General features: G+C 39.0%; 1 protein-coding gene across 1 annotated transcript in view; it reads left to right on the top strand.

Moving 5' to 3' along the window:
• LOC125821597 (uncharacterized) overlaps window positions 1–16563 on the top strand; it is a 47621-nt gene extending 31058 nt beyond the window's left edge. Inside the window, exons 7-13 of the mRNA XM_049501016.1 lie at window positions 2454–2725; window positions 3751–6796; window positions 6880–7012; window positions 7855–8369; window positions 8575–9477; window positions 9919–10110; window positions 16298–16563. Of these exons, the coding sequence (XP_049356973.1) occupies window positions 2454–2725; window positions 3751–6796; window positions 6880–7012; window positions 7855–8369; window positions 8575–9477; window positions 9919–10110; window positions 16298–16495 (5259 nt within the window). The 3' untranslated portion in view covers window positions 16496–16563. The remainder of the gene's footprint in view (window positions 1–2453; window positions 2726–3750; window positions 6797–6879; window positions 7013–7854; window positions 8370–8574; window positions 9478–9918; window positions 10111–16297) is intronic.
• The last annotated feature ends 844 nt before the right edge of the window (window positions 16564–17407 follow it).

The following is a 17407-nucleotide window of genomic DNA, read 5'->3' as shown; positions in this document are numbered from 1 at the left end:
GAACCTTCTTTTGGCAAGGAAATGATGATAAGAGAAAGTATCTTGTCAAATGGGAAGAAATGAGCATAAGCAAGAAGATTGGGGGTGTAGGCATCAGAACATGAAGTTTCAGAACCAAAGTCTTATGATGAAGTGGTTATGGAAGTTTGCATCTGCTGAGAACTCATTGTGGAAGGAGGTAATTGCTGCAAAATATGGAATGAGGGATAAGTGGATGACAACAGAGGTGGCCTCTCCATATGGGTCTAGTGTATGGAGATCTATGGGATCTGGTGCTAGAAAGATCACACTGTAAGGTGGGAAATGGTAGAAAGGTGGTTTTCTGGAAGGACAAATGGTGTGGACAGGTTCCACTAAGCCAAAGGTTTCCTTACCTCTACAATCTATGTCAAATGCAGCAAGCAACTGTAGCAGAATTATGGAATGATCAAGGGTGGAATTTGCACTTCAGGAGAAACTTAAATGATTGGGAGATGTGTAGAATAACAGAGTTTTTTGTCACCCTAGCACAATTTAGCAACTTGTCTGATGAAGAGGATTAACTGGTATGGAATGTGGGAAGCAAAGGGTGTTTCACTGTTAACTCAGCATATGAAGATCTCAACACAGTTGGCATTGAGGAAGTAGAATGGCCTTGGAAGATGATATGGAAAACTAAAATATCCTTTAAAGTAAACTGTTTTACTTGGTTGTTAGCTAAGGAGGTAGTTTTGACACATGAGAACTTGAACAAAAGAGGTTTTCACCTGTGTTCCAGGTGTTTTTTGTGTGAAGAGCAAGGAGAGACAGTCAACCATCTCTTCTTACACTGCAAATGGACAAACCAGCTGTGGCAAATGTTCACAAATATGAGAGAGATCAAATGGGTGAAACCAAGAAGGATCAAAGAGGTTTTGAAGTGCTGGAATAGGGATGGAAATGCAGGAAGAAAGGAGGAGAGATGGAAGATTGTCCAATCATGTATATGGTGGACAATATGGCTAGAGAGGAACCAGAGATGTTTTGAAGGAAAGTAGAGCAACATACAAAGACTTAAGCTTAATTGTTTAGCTCTATATTATTTTTGGTGTAAACAAGTAGTCTTAGATAGCTCAAAAGTAATCAGCACAACTATAGATTGGCTGTAACTTGGTAGTTATAGGATCCTATGTAATTACAACACTTTTGGAGGGGAACTACACTTTTGAGGTAGTATACCTGTGGATAAATATAGACTAACTGGTACTTCTCTCAAAAAATAAATAAATATATGATTCTCTGGGAAAGATGCCCAAGCATCTATACAAGCAGGAAATCATCCACTGCACTCCAAACCAGTTTTATATTATCCACAACAACTTCATAACTACCTTACGATGCAACAGGAGGTGATGTACATCTCCCCCAAGCTTTAGTGCATGAAACGCCAACTCACATATGTGATTCCTCCCTTTCTCAGTTTTTCAGCAGTTAATATCACACTCCTAGCAGCCAACCTTTTAAAGCAGCACAACTCTGATGCCCAGGGGATCCAAATCGTTGATACGGGAAGACCAATCTTATAGCAATCAATAGTAGTAAGATATGACTGTGAACATGCCATCTGTCCTCCCTCGATCTCCACGTCCCATATATCATCTAATGTGACATGCTTATGAAGCAGGTCTAGCTAGTTAAATTAGTTGATTTTCCATTGCTGAACATTTCTCCTAAACCTCAAATGCTAAATATGTATGTTGTATGATTTTGCTAATCTTGCCAATCTGATCTCCAGTTTCCTTATTTTCATTTTCTATCTTGACCATTTGTGTATTATTCCTATTAATATTGTATTTCTTGCTAAAAATGTTTTGGGACGCACATAAACAAACTGAAAAAGGAAGAAGAGCACAAGAAACACAGCCATACTGGCTAGAGTGGTTTGAGAGCTGTTGAGTTCTTGAATGGTGAAGGTTCTTTATATTTGTTATACCTAAGGTTTAGGTCAAAGAACTGGACTGGAGATTTGTCCTTTTTTATTTTATTTTAATGACCGAGAAATCCGTTTGTGACCCGCCCTTTGGACCAATCACAACCTTCTAAACTTAGTGGATAATTGGCCCACCCCTCTACCCTTCTCCACTTAAATACCGGCCTTCGATTTGCATGGTGTGGGGCTTGAACCTGCGACCTAAGCCACAAATCCTCCACCTTTTGCCACTTGAGCTAGGCCTTGGGGGCTGGAGATTTGTCCTTTCTTGGTTAGCTTTTGAGGAAGATCTGAACATAAATGTTTGATTTATTTCATTCAATCTTTTGCTTTATATTTTAAATTACTGTGTGCATATTCTTTTTTGGTCTGATCTCTATAACATTGTTCAGTAGGTCAACAGTGAAACAACATTTTTTAAATTTCATTGTCAATTGGCTGTGTGCTTATCCTTTGTTGATCTTATCTCCATAACATTGCTCTGTTGGTGAAACAACATTTTCAGATTTCATCGTCAATATGGGAGCAAGGAAGCCCTCAACCATCCTTGGAATATTCTGTTGACCTTGATCCGTTGTATTCAGTTAGTAGAAATCCTTTCTCAGAGAAGAAGTGGAAAAAGTTCCAGCTATCAAGTCTATTCAGTAGCTCAAATTCAGCAATCAAGCTACAAGTCATAGATGTGAATTCTTGGAAACAAGGAACTAAAATAGTTGACCGTTGGCTTGTTGTGCTTAGTCTGGGTTCAGGACAAACAAGGAACATGGCACTTGACAGGTAAATTACCAGATGCATTGAACTATGTACAATGAGCAAATTCATTTTCCCTACATCCCAAGGTGAATGGTCCTCTTCTGACTTGGGCACCCCTGGTGGTCACAGAAACTAGTAGTGTTTTGTTTTGCTAACGGAAAAAAGGTAAAAGTTAGAAAGAGAAGTGTATTGATAAATCCAATAGGGTAGGGTTTTGAAGGGAAGTAGACATTGTTTGGGACTGGCAATGATGAAGTTTGGACATTTAAGCAGGGAGAAAGGCGGCACACAGTACTTTCAGGAAACTTTAGTGAAGTAGTTCTTTAAAGATTTTCTGGTTAAAGGATAATCTTCTGGAAATAAAACTTTAGATGAAGGGGAATAGACAAAACTTTTTAGTCATGGAACCTTCACGACTATGGTAGATGTTTGGTGGTTGGCTTTGGCTGAAAATCTGAAAGGTGTTTCATATGTCCCTGAACATTTCAAGTAGTTTGACTCATAATATTTCATTTATGCAGTCTCCCGTTGATGGTAAACTAGAATGGAATATGTTTTTAACTGTGTGATTCACTTGCAGTAGTTTCTTTTTATTTTATATTTGAGTTTTATTTTAAAAAAATAAAGCTCCAATTTCATTACTGGGAGGGTTGGCTCCTTTAGTCTGATATATAGAACTAGACTGACGCTTACTCCTTGATGAATATCATACTTGTTCTTGTAGTGAAGTCACAGACAGATCCAATCTTACCCCTTTTTGTTAAAATATAGTAATTGGTATCATTCTGGTAGGTCTGCAAGAACAAATAAATAGACTATTGTGTAGAACAAATGAGCACTGTTAGATTATCCTTAGGAATTTGAATGCCTCTTGGAAAACGAATAGAATGCACTTTTTCAGGGTTGTAATTCCTTCTAGAATCCACCATTGAACCCCCCCACCCCACCCCATCCCCCTTGATATTTACTGTAACAATTCCCTGGAAAGCATGTTCTCCATCAATCTGCCATTTTTGGAGCAGCAACTTTCTTACTAGCGGTTTTTGCAGGCGGTACATGGCATACAACCTTACACCTGTTGGTGGTGTTGCAGCACTGATATCGCAAAATGGACAGCCTAGCAATACTTGTTCATCAAGCTTTATCATGTCCCCACTTCCACTGTCAAGTACTATAAACATACCAGTCACTATACTCGGATATTTCCTAGTGTGTCATAATCAGGGACGTTTTCTTTTCAAGGACCAAGAAATGGAGTCTTTGGCAGGGCCACAGTTTGATGCTGGAAATCAATTGATTGAAGCTTGGAATCGAGAACTTATGTGTTGTGTTCGTGATTCTTATGTGAAGCTGGTATTGGAAATGCAAAAGTTGAGGAGGGAACCATCAACTTCTCTTCTGGAGCCTAGTGTGGCCCGAGCTGTCAGTTTGACTCTGAATGCATATGGTGATCAGATCTATTCATTTTGGCCCAGGTCGACTAGAAATTTGCTGATTAAACAAGAGCAAGATGGAAACGATTTCATGTCAATGAAGGTTTCTAAAGCAGATTGGGGATGTGTCACTCAGCAAGTTATTCAGCCATTCTATGCTCGTCTTATGGATCTTCCTGTTTGGCAGTTGTATTCAGGAAACCTAGTAAAGGCCGAGGAGGGTATGTTTCTATCTCAGCCTGGCACTGGAATGGATGGTGGCTTGCTTCCAACTACAGTTTGTGCCTTTGTGAAAGAACATTATCCAGTTTTCTCAGTACCATGGGAGCTGGTTAGTGAAATACAAGCCTTAGGGGTTACAGTCAGGGAAATCAAACCTAAGATGGTCCGGGACCTTCTTCGGGCTTCTTCAACATCTATTGTTCTCCGATCAGTTGAGACTTACATAGATGTACTTGAATATTGCTTATCAGATATCCAGCTTTTAGAAACCAGTGAACCAAGTATGCCTGATTCATTCAGAGACACTAGCAACTTAGATTCTGTTAAAGAATCTAGTGAAGGTCACACTAATTCTTTCTCTGAATCAAGCTCCAGTTCTCGTAGAACTCACAACACTCTGCAACCTTCAAGCAGTTCTGGAGGAGACGCCCTTGAAATGATGACAAGTTTAGGAAAGGCCTTATTTGATCTAGGCCGAGTTGTTGTTGAAGATATTGGTCGTGGAGGAGGTCCTTTATCCCAAAGGAATGTTGTTTCGGGAACCATCGGGGATAGTATTAGAGATAGAAATGATCAAAAGCTACTAGCTGTAGCTAGTGAACTCAGAGGGTTACCCTGTCCAACAGGAACAAATCATCTTACAAGGCTGGGAGCTACTGAACTTTGGGTTGGAAACAAGGATCAACAATCACTAATGATTTCTTTAGCTGCTAAATTTCTTCATCCTAAAGTACTGGATAGATCAATATTGTTGAGCATTTTCTCTAACAGCACAATTCAATCATTATTAAAGCTGCAGAGTTTCTCCCTTATTTTGCTGGCTAATCATATGAGGTTTCTCTTCCATGAAAACTGGGTGAATCATGTGGTTGACTCAAATATGGCACCCTGGTTCTCATGGGAGAACAATGCTACTTCTTCAAGTGAATGTGGTCCTTCTCCTAACTGGATTAGACTTTTCTGGAAGATGGTCGAGGACTGTTCAGATGACCTGGAACTTTTCGCTGATTGGCCACTTATTCCAGCTTTTCTTGGTCGTCCAGTCCTATGCCGTGTAAAGGAGCGAAAACTTGTTTTCATTCCACCTGTTGTGAGTAATTTAGACTCTATTGAACTTGACGATAGGTCAAGTAGAGAAGCTGATTTGTCTGGATTACCTTTGGAATCTGAAGGAATTCAATCCTACAGCTTATCATTTAAAGTTGCAGAGAGAAAGTACCCTTGGTTGAGGTCGATGCTGAACCAGTGCAATATACCCATTTTTGATAGCTCTTTCTTGGATTGTGCTGGTCGTTGCAAATGCTTACCCAGTGAGGGGAAATCGTTAGGTCAAGTTATAACATCGAAGCTTGTCGCAGCTAAAAATGCTGGCTACTTTCCAGAACTCACTTCCTTTCCAGATTCAGAGCGTGATGAGCTTTTTACCCTCTTTGCTTCTGATTTTTCTGCAAATAGCTCTGGCTATGGAAGAGAGGAGCTTGAAGTGCTGCGTGATTTGCCTATATACAAGACAGTTGTGGGAACGTATACGAGATTGCAGAGTCATGAGCTTTGTATGATTCCTTCCAATACCTTTCTTAAGCCATTTGATGAACGCTGTCTATCTGTTTCTACTGATTCTAATGAGAAACCTCTTTTTCGAGCCCTTGGGGTCCCGGAGTTGCAAGATCAACAAATTTTTGTCAAATTTGGATTGCCTGGATTTGATGAGAAGCCTCAGTCTGTACAGGAAGATATTTTGATCTACCTATACTCAAATTGGCAGGACCTACAAGAAGACTCATCAATTATTGAAGTACTTAAGGAGACTAAATTTGTTAGGAGCGCTGATGAAATGTCTGCAGAACTCTTTAAACCAACTGATCTGTTTGATCCCAGTGATGCTTTATTAACATCAGTGTTCTCAGGCATGAGAATTAGATTTCCTGGAGAAAGGTTTATTTCCGAAGGATGGCTACGCATTTTGAAGAAAGTGGGCCTTCACACTTCAGCTGAATCTGATGTTATCCTTGAATGTGCCAAGAGAGTTGAGTCACTTGGAAGAGACTTCATGCCACCTTCAGGACTTATTGATGATCTTGAGAAAGATTTATTCAGCTCACAGGATGAAGTATCGTTTGAAATCTGGTTGTTGGCAGAAAGCCTTGTGAAAGCTATAATATCAAACTTTGCTGTCCTTTACAGTAACCACTTTTGCAGTATTTTTGGGAAGATAGCATGTGTTCCTGCTGAGAAGGGCTTTCCAAATGCTGGTGGCAAGAGAAGTGGGAAGCGAGTGTTGTGTTCATATTCTGAAGCTATTATATTAAAGGATTGGCCGCTTGCTTGGAGTTGTTCCCCCATTCTTTCTAGGCAGAGCATTGTCCCACCAGAATACTCTTGGGGGGGTCTAAATTTGAGAAGTCCTCCAGCATCTCCTACAGTTTTGAGGCACCTCCAGGTATGGTGGTTATTTCGTTGTATTTATATTAAATGATACTACTTTACCGAGTCATTTAAGCATGTAGCTAAATGTTACTATAGGTTATTGGAAGAAATAGTGGTGAAGACACACTTGCTCATTGGCCAGCTACTACAGGCATAAAGACAATTGATGAAGCTTCCTTTGATGTATTGAAGTATCTTGACAGAGTCTGGAGTTCTCTCTCTTCTTCAGGTATGTGTGTTTTGCTTATCCTTTTTCTTGCTTATCCATATGGGGCCAGTTTATGGAGATCTATAAGAGATATGTGGGCTGAGGTGTATTAACTCCTTAAAGAAAAAAGTGGTGAATGGAAGAAAGACCCATGTTTTGGAAGGATGAATAAGGCAATGAAGCTTTATTCCCAAATATCTTCAATCTAGCTTTGTTCCAACAAAGATCCATAGCAAAGCTATGGACACCACATGGGTGGAACTTTACCTTTAGGAGGCAGCTAAATGATTGGGGAATTATGAGAGTCACTGAATTTCTTAACATAGTGGACACCTTTAATGGGCTTCAGATTGGGGAGGATATAATATGGTGGAGTGGCAACAACAAAGGTGTATTCAGAGTTAACAAAGCTTACAGGATGATGGATCAACCTTAGCCATCATAATCGAAATTGGCTGTGGAAACAAATTTGAAAAAATAGGATACCTTACAAAACATTATGTTTCATCTGGTTATTGGCCAAAGAAGCATCTTTGACTCAGGACAATGTGATGAAGAGATGGATAACCTTATGCTCAAGATGTTTTTCTGAAACTGGACAATGAACTATCAGGACAATGAACCATCTGTTATAAGGAGTTGGCTTAGGCGCAAGGTATTTTCCATTGTAGAAATCTTGGTGGATGCAGTAAGGATAGCTACTATTTCAGATCGGAACTTTTGCTTTCTTTTTTTCCTGAAAGACTTCCTTCAGTCACTTTGAAATTGATTTGATTTGAAGTAGATAGCCTGTGTTATTTGCATTTCTGGTTTTGTTTGTCCGCTGATAAAAAATTTTCTGCATCTTTTCTTTTTCTTGGCAGACAAGGAGGCATTGTGCCAAGTGGCCTTCATGCCTGCCGCAAATGGTACACGTTTGGTGACAGCAAGCTGCCTTTTCACACGTCTGACAATTAATCTTTCCCCATTTGCCTTTGAACTCCCTTCACTCTACCTGCCTTATGTCAATATACTTAGAGACTTGGGCCTCCAGGACACACTTTCCATCTCATCTGCAAAGACTCTCCTTTTGAATCTTCAAAAAGCATGTGGATATCAGCGTTTAAATCCAAATGAATTCCGTGCTGTGACGGGAATTGTGCATTTCATCTGTGATCAATCAAACACTTCGGACATGAGCAGTTGGCATTCTGAAGCAATTGTCCCTGATAATGATTGCAGACTTGTACATGCTAAGTCATGTGTATACATAGATTCTTATGGTTCTAGCTATATTAAGTTTATTGAGATTTCCAAGCTGAGGTTCGTCCACCAAGATCTCCCAGAGAAGTTATGTATTGCCTTTGGAATCAAAAAGCTTTCAGATGTGGTTATAGAGGTACCCAGAAGGATCTGGTTACTTGTATGTATTTCTAGTCTATATAAGATTCTGATCATGTTCGTGCAGCTGCAGACGTCATGTTTGTTATATGTATTTGAAATTGTTTACCCCCTTTTTCTTCCCTGAATGATTAGCATGCTAACATGTTTTTCTGTATGGCCACATGAGTCTCTAATATGAAATTGATGGGCTATCTTTCCAGGAACTATACTGTGAAGAACATTTGCAATCTTTGGAATGCATTGGATCAGTTCCAATTGAAGCTATAAGACACAAGTTGTTGAGCAGATCCTTTCAAGCTGCAGTGTGGACTGTTGTCAGTAGCATGGAAAGCAACATCCCTGGCATTGATCATGCTACCTTAGAGGATATACAAAGTTCATTGAAATTGGTTGCGGAGAAGTTGAGATTTGTTCAATGTCTACATACACACTTTGTGCTCCTTCCAAAATCTTTGGATATTACTCGAGTTAGACAAGAATCGATGTTCCCAGAGTGGAAGGATACATCACGTCACCGGGCCCTTTACTTTGTTGAACCGTCTAAATCTTCTGTGTTGATTGCTGAACCACCAGACTATGTGTCTATTGCTGATGTGATAGCGATTGCTGTAAGCAGGGTATTGGACTTCCCCATCCCATTGCCAATAGGCTCTCTATTCCTCTGTCCCGAGGGCTCTGAGACTGCCCTTGTCGATATCTTGAAACTCAATTCTCATATGCAAGCTAATGGATGCAGAAGTGAAAAAGATGGTCTTCTTGGCATGGATATACTACCCCACGATGCTTTACAAGTGCAATTTCACCCATTAAGACCCTTTTATGCTGGAGAAATAGTAGCTTGGCGGCAGCAGAATGGAGAAAAGTTGAGGTATGGTAGGGTTTCAGAGAATGTGAGACCATCAGCTGGCCAAGCCCTCTACAGATTCAAAGTAGAAATATCACTGGGATTGGTTGAGCTTCTTCTATCTTCTCATGTCTTCTCGTTCAAAAGTGTCACCATCTCTGGTGAGGATTCGTCGGCTGTTTTTCCTGAGGGTTATTGTACGATGGACAGTAGTAGGAGTGAGGGTGTTACTGGAAGAGTTCAGTCAAGACCTTCTGAGGTACATACCCGTGCTAAATTTCCTATTTAGAATCAAATGATTTACATTTTATAGTAGTGTGCATTCTTTAGTGCTTTGAGCAAAAACTTTTTGAACTCCATCTTTTTCTTATAGTAGTAGAGTTGGAAAATTCTAGTCACTTTTCCTAATAATTGATCAGTTGTGTTTCCACATTTCCACTTTCATTGCAGTAATATTTAATGAGTACCCCAATTGTAATTGATTTTTAAAGACCTGCATTCCTATCACTACATCCAAGCAAACCATCTGTACATGTTATCTTATCTACCCTCCCTGCGATAAATGGGTGTTTGCTAAAAACCCCTCCCTTCTCATATAGTAATCGACTGGAATTTTAACAAAACGTTGGTTCTAGGTCTACTTTTTGCGAAAATTGATCTAATATTTGTTACTTAAAGAGTTGAATGATGCTTCTGATAGGGGAACCACCAGCAGCAGCTTCAAGCACTCCAACATGGCCGAGTGTCTGCTGCAGAATTAGTCCAGGCAGTTCAGGAGATGCTTTCTGCGGCAGGAATCAGTATGGACGTGGAAAAGCAATCATTACTGGAGACAACAATCACATTGCAAGAGCAATTCAAGGATTCTCAAGCGGCACTCTTACTCGAGCAGGTATCTTTCCTTGTTTAGCGGCACATTTGCCATTTATGGTTCTCGCAGCATTGTTTCCTACTACAACATGATCATTCTGTCCCTCCCCCAATTCTTCTTGGTTTATGATGCACACGTGTCCTTGGGCAACGGACTGTCATGGTTGCATATTTTCCCAAACCTTAAAATTCCTTTCATTCAAACTGAAACTGTTACTGCATGTCTGGAATAATTGGACAGTAGAGTGGACCAAGCGTTTGGTGAAAGGTGGAATATGTGTTGTTCATGCCTTCTGACATCAGATATTGAGTCTGCATATTTGGAGCGATCAAATGCAATCACCAGCTTAAATGCTGAATATTTGATGTGTTCCTTCTAAAATAAACCCATTGTTGGGATTGAGTATGAGGCATGAAGTAGCAGTTGCATTTGGAAATGATGTTGTGTCCCTTGAGAAGTGCATTCAAAATCCTATGCATATTGCAGTGTTTTGGATGGTGAAAGGCGACCCGGGTCTGCCTTGTGATGAGGCGAGTGGCTTTTTGAATTGAGGCGCCAATTAATACCAAAAACCTAAAGTATTTAATTGCATACATAAATAACCAAAATCTCAGTAGTAATAACACATTAACAAATATTTCAATTCAAAAACTAATAGTAGATAGTAAAAGTCTAGAACTTGAATGATTTGATAATTCATAAGACAATTGACAAGCAATACTAGAACTCTAGAAGTCTATTCTTCTTCAAGATTTTCAAATTCTTGAAGTCCAAGATCCATTTATATATTGCTCCTCATCTTCTTCCTTGTCAGATTCTTGATCAGTTAGGGTCCGAGTCTGACTTGAACTTGTAGATGTAGTAGTATGTACTCCTTGCCCTTGTTAAGCGATCTTGAACTTGAAGAACTTCCCCTAAGACGATAGATATTCTCGTCAGCTCCACTGTCATAGCAACAATATCCCAATCAAGATCACCTCCCTCATATACTAGTCATCTTCTTGATCTTCGGGGCGTCCAACTAACCATTCATTTGCCTCATCAATATTATCCAAGGCAATTGAATCAATGGTATCACAAGCATCATAATGACATTTCAATGTTCTATTGTACTTGATGTACACTAGATCATTGAGATGTGATAATGCAAGGCTATTTCTCTTTTTGGAATGAATCTGCGCATAAGTTGTGAGATTAATTAAGATCTACTTAGCTGTTGGATCAGCAGAGGGGGGAGAAAATCTAAGAAAAAGTTGTGGAGTATAATACCATCATGCATTTGGTGGTCTATTTGGAAAGAAAGAAATAGCAGATGCTATGATAACAAGGCTAATTCAATAGAGAAAGTCAAATGGAACTGCTTGACTACTTTTTATTTTTGGTGTAAAGAGGAAGGGATAGAAGAAGCTGCATAAATTTTGGATTTGCGTTGCTGAAGAGGGGGAGGGGGAGGGGGAGGAGGAGCAGGAGAAGAGTGTTGTTTGTGGCTGAAGAGTAGCCACGAAGCAGAGGAGAAAGAAGAAGAAAGAAGAAGAAGAAAGAAGAAGAGAAAAGAAGACGAGTATCTGAAGGCTGTAGCTGAGGAGTTGCGTTGCTGAAGAGAAATACGGAGAAGAGAGTCATGGTTTGTGGCTTTGTCAAAATAAACCCTAATATTGCGTTTTAATTATTAAATCACGTTTTTAAAAAACAATAGGAAAGACCTCGCCTCTGTTGCTTCGCCTCGCCACATCACCACTCTCGCTATTTCTCTCCTTTGTGAGATCACCACTTAGGCTGAAGCTGAGGAGGAGTTGTGTTGCTGAAGAGAAATACGGAGAAGAGAGTCATGGTTTGTGGCTTTGTTAAAATAAACCCTAATATTGCCTTTTAATTATTAAACCACATTTTTTTAATAACACCTTTCGCCTCTGTTGCTTTGCCTCACCACATCACCACTCGCTATTTCTCTCCTTTGTGAGATCGCCACTCCTTGCCAGTAGTAGGCGTGAAGGCTTCTCCTAGCCTTGCCTCTCGCCAAAGGCGCAATGGCTATCGCCTTTCACAACACTAGCATATTGAATTTCGGGTTTTGGCTGAAAACTTTGGTAATGTTGTACACTTTGAAGAGCATGAGTCTAATATTCATCAAGAGAATAGTATTGTTGGTGTGTAAAACAACCATTGCCGGCAACATGGGTCGTCTGGACTACCTTATGCTTTCTACTGTTGTTTTGCACACACTGAGAGACGGTTTATGTTTGGAAACTGAAGTACAGGTTGAAGCACTTATAGTTTCTCATCACTTGGGAAAATTTACTTACGTTGCGATCAGTAAAAGGCCAAGGAAATGGCTATAGCCAAGGAATTTTAGATAGATTGTTATTAAGATGAAGAGGTTGTTCTCAAAGAGAACTGGTTCACCAGGGGCAAGCAAATAGAATTCTATTGCATATGTGGAATACTTTCTCTTGTGAACCCACTTTTAGGTTGTAATTTGTACGATCAGGTGTAGGAAATTCTATTGGCTGGATATTGTTCAAAAGTCACTCTAAATGTATTTTAAGAAATGCTGTGGAAGGTATTTCTCCTTCTATATTTACTTATGCTTGAATGATACAAGCAATATCTATAGTCAATGAGGTAGACTTCTCTTGTCGACTTCTCAGAGACGTGAAAAAACATGGGTGTGTACCAAATTCATCGAGTTGCTAGATTCTTATTCGTACACTTTCAAAGTATGGCAGTGCTCTTGTATAAAAGTTTTGAGTTAGAGAGTTTTACTAACATCCTGTTCCACTATAATGAACATGTTACTAGCTCTTGGAACCTCCAATTGAGTAAAGAGGACGTCTTGCTTGACACACGTGGTAAAGTGTTTGTTTGCGTTGGTCGGTTCTGATAGCCTAAGTGGCGCGGACTCTTCATTTTCGGAGGCCAACCCGTCTCGACGCAACACCGGTGCGGGATGTGTGTTGGATTCGGTCAATCTGATCCGGACACTTTGACCGGAGCCTAGAAAAAAATTGCCGGCGACGTCTTCAGATTTGGAGGAGGTGGAGCTGGCGAAGCTTCTTGAAAGGAGAAGCTTGAAAAAGTACAGAGGATTCAAGCACAGAGGAGGAAGATGCGTTTTTTGTTGAAAAAGTACATAGCTTTTTCTTGAAAAAGAACTTAGAGACGAAGGGTTTCTTTGGTAGTCGTTGTGTAAAGCTGTACCATAGGAGATCATTAAATAAACTAAACACGCTAAAGAAAGATTTTAGAAAAAAAGGAACTACTGTGATTAATTAGTAAATAAAAGATGCCACAACTGTGTACAATTGGGTCGGCAAAATACCGTGACTTCATTAATTAACCAAATTAATTGAATAATCACTAAATATTCTCTCTTCTTTAACAACTACACTCCTTTTATTTTGTATGCAATTAATCATTATATATATTTCACAAATTTTCTTAGTGGTATTTTATGCCGTTGTTTAGTAGTATGTGTGAGAAATATAGAAAAAGAATATTATTGAATTGTTGTTGTGTACATTATTACATTGAGACCCTATTTATAGATACTACAATACAATCCTTTACCAAGTAGAATACTATTTAGTATTCCTATTTCTATTTCTATTCCTATTCCTATTCTAATAGGATTGTATAAACCTATTCCTATTCTAACACTCCCCCTCAAGCTAGTGCATACAATTCATGTACCTAGCTTGTTACAAATGTAATTAATACGAGGACCGATGAGGGGTTTGGTGAGATATCTGCAAGTTGATCACTTGACTTCACAAATTTGACAGTCAATCTAAATGTGCTTAGTCTTCTCATGAAATACTGAATTTGATGCATAATTCAGTCAATCTCAATGTGCTTGGTCTTCTCATGAAATACTGAATTTGATGCATAATGCCGATAAAACACAGAGTGATAAAAGTACAATGTCGAACTTCCCAAACCAAACTTGCAAAGATTGTTTCAGACAATAGAGTGACTCACATAATCGACATACAAGGCTATTAAGCTCCCCCTAAGCAACAAAGTGCTCAAAATCTAGTATAAATATATGGATCATGTTGGAATCAATAGATGAGTCGATATTAAACAAAACAAGTCACCAAAAAATTGCCCAGAACATGCTCATACGTCGGAGTATTAGATTTGATGGCCGAAAGTGGTCACAATCTAAGAAATAAAATTATATGGGTAGGGTCGGAATATAGGAGAGGTCGGATTGATGGCACGACGACCCTATTGAAAAAGAGAAATAATATGAGTAGGGTCGGAATGATGGCACAACCCTACTGGAAAAAATAATAATTATATGGGTAGGATTGAAATGACGGCACAATCCTATGCAAATCAGATTTGAGGAGTCACCGGAAAGATGAATGAAACTACACAAATCAAATTTGGGGAGTCACCGAAAAGACACACGGTGTTGTGCCACTCAGATATGAGAAAGTAGTTCGAAAAAATCCACGGTACTACGCAAATTAAATATGAGAAGTAGTCCGCAGAGATGCACGCTGCTACACAAATAAGATATGCAAAAAAAGGTAGTCGCCGAAAGGATGGCACGGTGCTACATAAATTAAATATGAAAAAGTAGTCACTGGAATGATGGCACGGTGCTACACAAATTAAATATGAAAAGTAGTCACCGAAAAGATGGCACGGTGATTACATTAACCAAATATGAGAAAATAGTCGCCGGAAAGATACACGGTGACCCAACTTTTGCTAACATAATCATTGGTCAGACGGGCAGCATATATGGGTAATAGCCACCCGCCGGCAACGGAAGCTCTTTGATTTTCTACCAAGATCGTAGAAGCTCTGATACCATGTGAGAAATATAGAAAAAGAATATTATTGAATTGTTGTTGTGTACATTATTACATTGAGACCCTATTTATAGATACTACAATACAATCCTTTACCAAGTAGAATACTATTTAGTATTCCTATTTCTATTTCTATTCCTATTCCTATTCTAATAGGATTGTATAAACCTATTTCTATTCTCATAGGATTGTATAAACCTATTCCTATTCTAATAGGATTGTATAAACCTATTCCTATTCTGATAGGATTGTATAAACCTATTCCTATTCTAACAGTATGTATGGTATAATTCAATTAAATTATATATATATATACACACACACTCATATAACATCCTTTTAGCCGAATCCCCGCACCCGTATCCATACTCGGATTTGTACCCCCAAATCTTAAAATTTAGATTTTGGCGAATCTGACTCTCGGATTTGCATCCGTCTTGGATACCCACACCCGCACCTCTGTACGAGCAACTTAGCTGATAGCAAAGTTCTTTTGAAATTGGGCAGAGATAAGTAAAGTTGGCTGGATCTGTAGAAGAGTTATCCCCTAATGTTCTGCTGTACAAAGTCAAAGAAGAATTTGAGTCATTGAGCCTTGCTTCTTGTCTACATTGTTCTCATGGGTTTGTTTGCTAGCAGTTCTCTAGACCTATATCTTATTGAGAGGTAGTGCCTGATCCACATTCAAGTCTTAATAGAATCACTGCTATGATATCAATGTTGCCTTACTCGAACCCTGATGATGAGGTTCTTGTTGCGGATGGGTTATTGCCATGAATCAACCCTAGTCAGATGTGGATATCACATAAACAGCTATTGGGCTGAGAAGAATCAATAGGGCCAGAAGGTCTTCACAAAGGTTAACAGATTATATCTGGGATCCCGGTCAGTAGGCTTGTTAAAAATAGGGGTGCAATTAGGGAACTGGTAAAAAAGGAAATAAGGTTAGCAAGAATGGGGTATGTATATTGTTGTTGCAAAATTCTCTCTCCCCTCATTCCTTTTCTGAGTCCATCTCCTTTTCATTACCCTTCTTATCTCCATTGGTGTTGCCCTCTATCTTGCTATTATCAGTGCAAGTTTGGTTCTCAATATTGAATATAAGCAGCTGTTTTTTCTCTGAAACTGATTATAAATCTACGATTCGCTAAAAATCGTATCTTCATTTGTGAAATAGAAATGAACTGTGTCGCAATATAATTCTAAAATCCCCGCCTGTCTTTTCAATGGTTGCATTATTTTACAGAATGTAATTTCTTGGTCCCCCTATGAATGCCACCATATGATCTGGATCGGTTTCTCAAAGTTGCAAATATAATTTTGTGCAGAGTACACAGCCAAATTATTAGAATAAGAACTTGGTGAATCTTGTGAATTTGCAGGAAAAGTCTGACATGGCTACGAAAGAAGCTGACACAGCTAAAGCAGCATGGCTGTGCCGCATCTGTCTCAACACTGAAGTTGATGTTACTATAGTCCCTTGTGGTCATGTGCTTTGTCGTAGATGCTCGTCTGCAGTTTCAAGGTGCCCATTCTGTCGGCTTCAAGTCTCCAAGGTTATGAGGATGTTCCGGCCCTGAATACATTATTGCTGCAACCAAGCCTCCTTCCGTGTTCTTCATTGGTATTCGTTTGTGTGGTATGCTATCATTTGCTAAAGGAGAGCTGATGCAGTTTTGAAGAGTGTTTACTTGAATTGTTCTCCCAGTTTCCAAGGGGCTTTCTTCTGGATACCGTATTAGAGTAAACCCCTTATTTTTATAGAGTCAGAAAAGAAATTGTTGTAGATGGAGCGATATATAAAGCTCAACTTTATAGGTAATTGTATAGGATAGGGTCTCTTATGATCTAGTCATGTACAGAAAATGGCATATGGTAGTATTCATAAGGGTCTCTTATAATCTAGTCATGTATAGATTTTTTTCTTGATAAGGTCTAATCATGTATATAAATTGGCTATGGTGTTTTAAATGATGTCTATTCAAGTCACAATTGAAGTGTTACTATTTTTTTACAGTGTGTTTTAATTCTAGGACAGTGAAATTGGAAATAATTACTGATTGAAACTTTTTATGCCTTATATTATCTCCCAGGTTGTACCAGCATCTCAGAAGGTCTGGATACTGGCATAATACACCTAGTTCCAACCATACGTCTTTACATGGATGATCCACTTGCCCCGAAATGACCTGGACTAATAGGAAAATTTCAATTCATTGGGCCTTTCGATACAATCAAATAGAAAGCCCCAAGGGTGCCATAATTTAGGAGCCCAAACTATGTGATTCAATAAAGGATTAATTACTTGAGTGAATTCCTTTTACAAAATAATTACTTATTTTAAATATACTCTTTAATTATTACCATTTATAGCAATATCTAACAATATTATGTATTTTATTATATTTATCTTTCTCTCTTGCCTCTTTCTTCTTTTTCTCTCCTGCCTTTTTAAATTTGTCTCTCTTTCTCGCTCTGTATCCCTTTCTTTC

This window comes from Solanum verrucosum, unplaced genomic scaffold (assembly GCF_900185275.1).
Source record: "Solanum verrucosum unplaced genomic scaffold, falcon-dt-bn FXZP01000126.1, whole genome shotgun sequence".
NCBI lineage: Eukaryota > Viridiplantae > Streptophyta > Magnoliopsida > Solanales > Solanaceae > Solanum > Solanum verrucosum.
The sequence above is the reverse complement of the archived record's forward strand: the minus strand, read 5'-3'. Positions and strand labels throughout refer to the sequence as shown.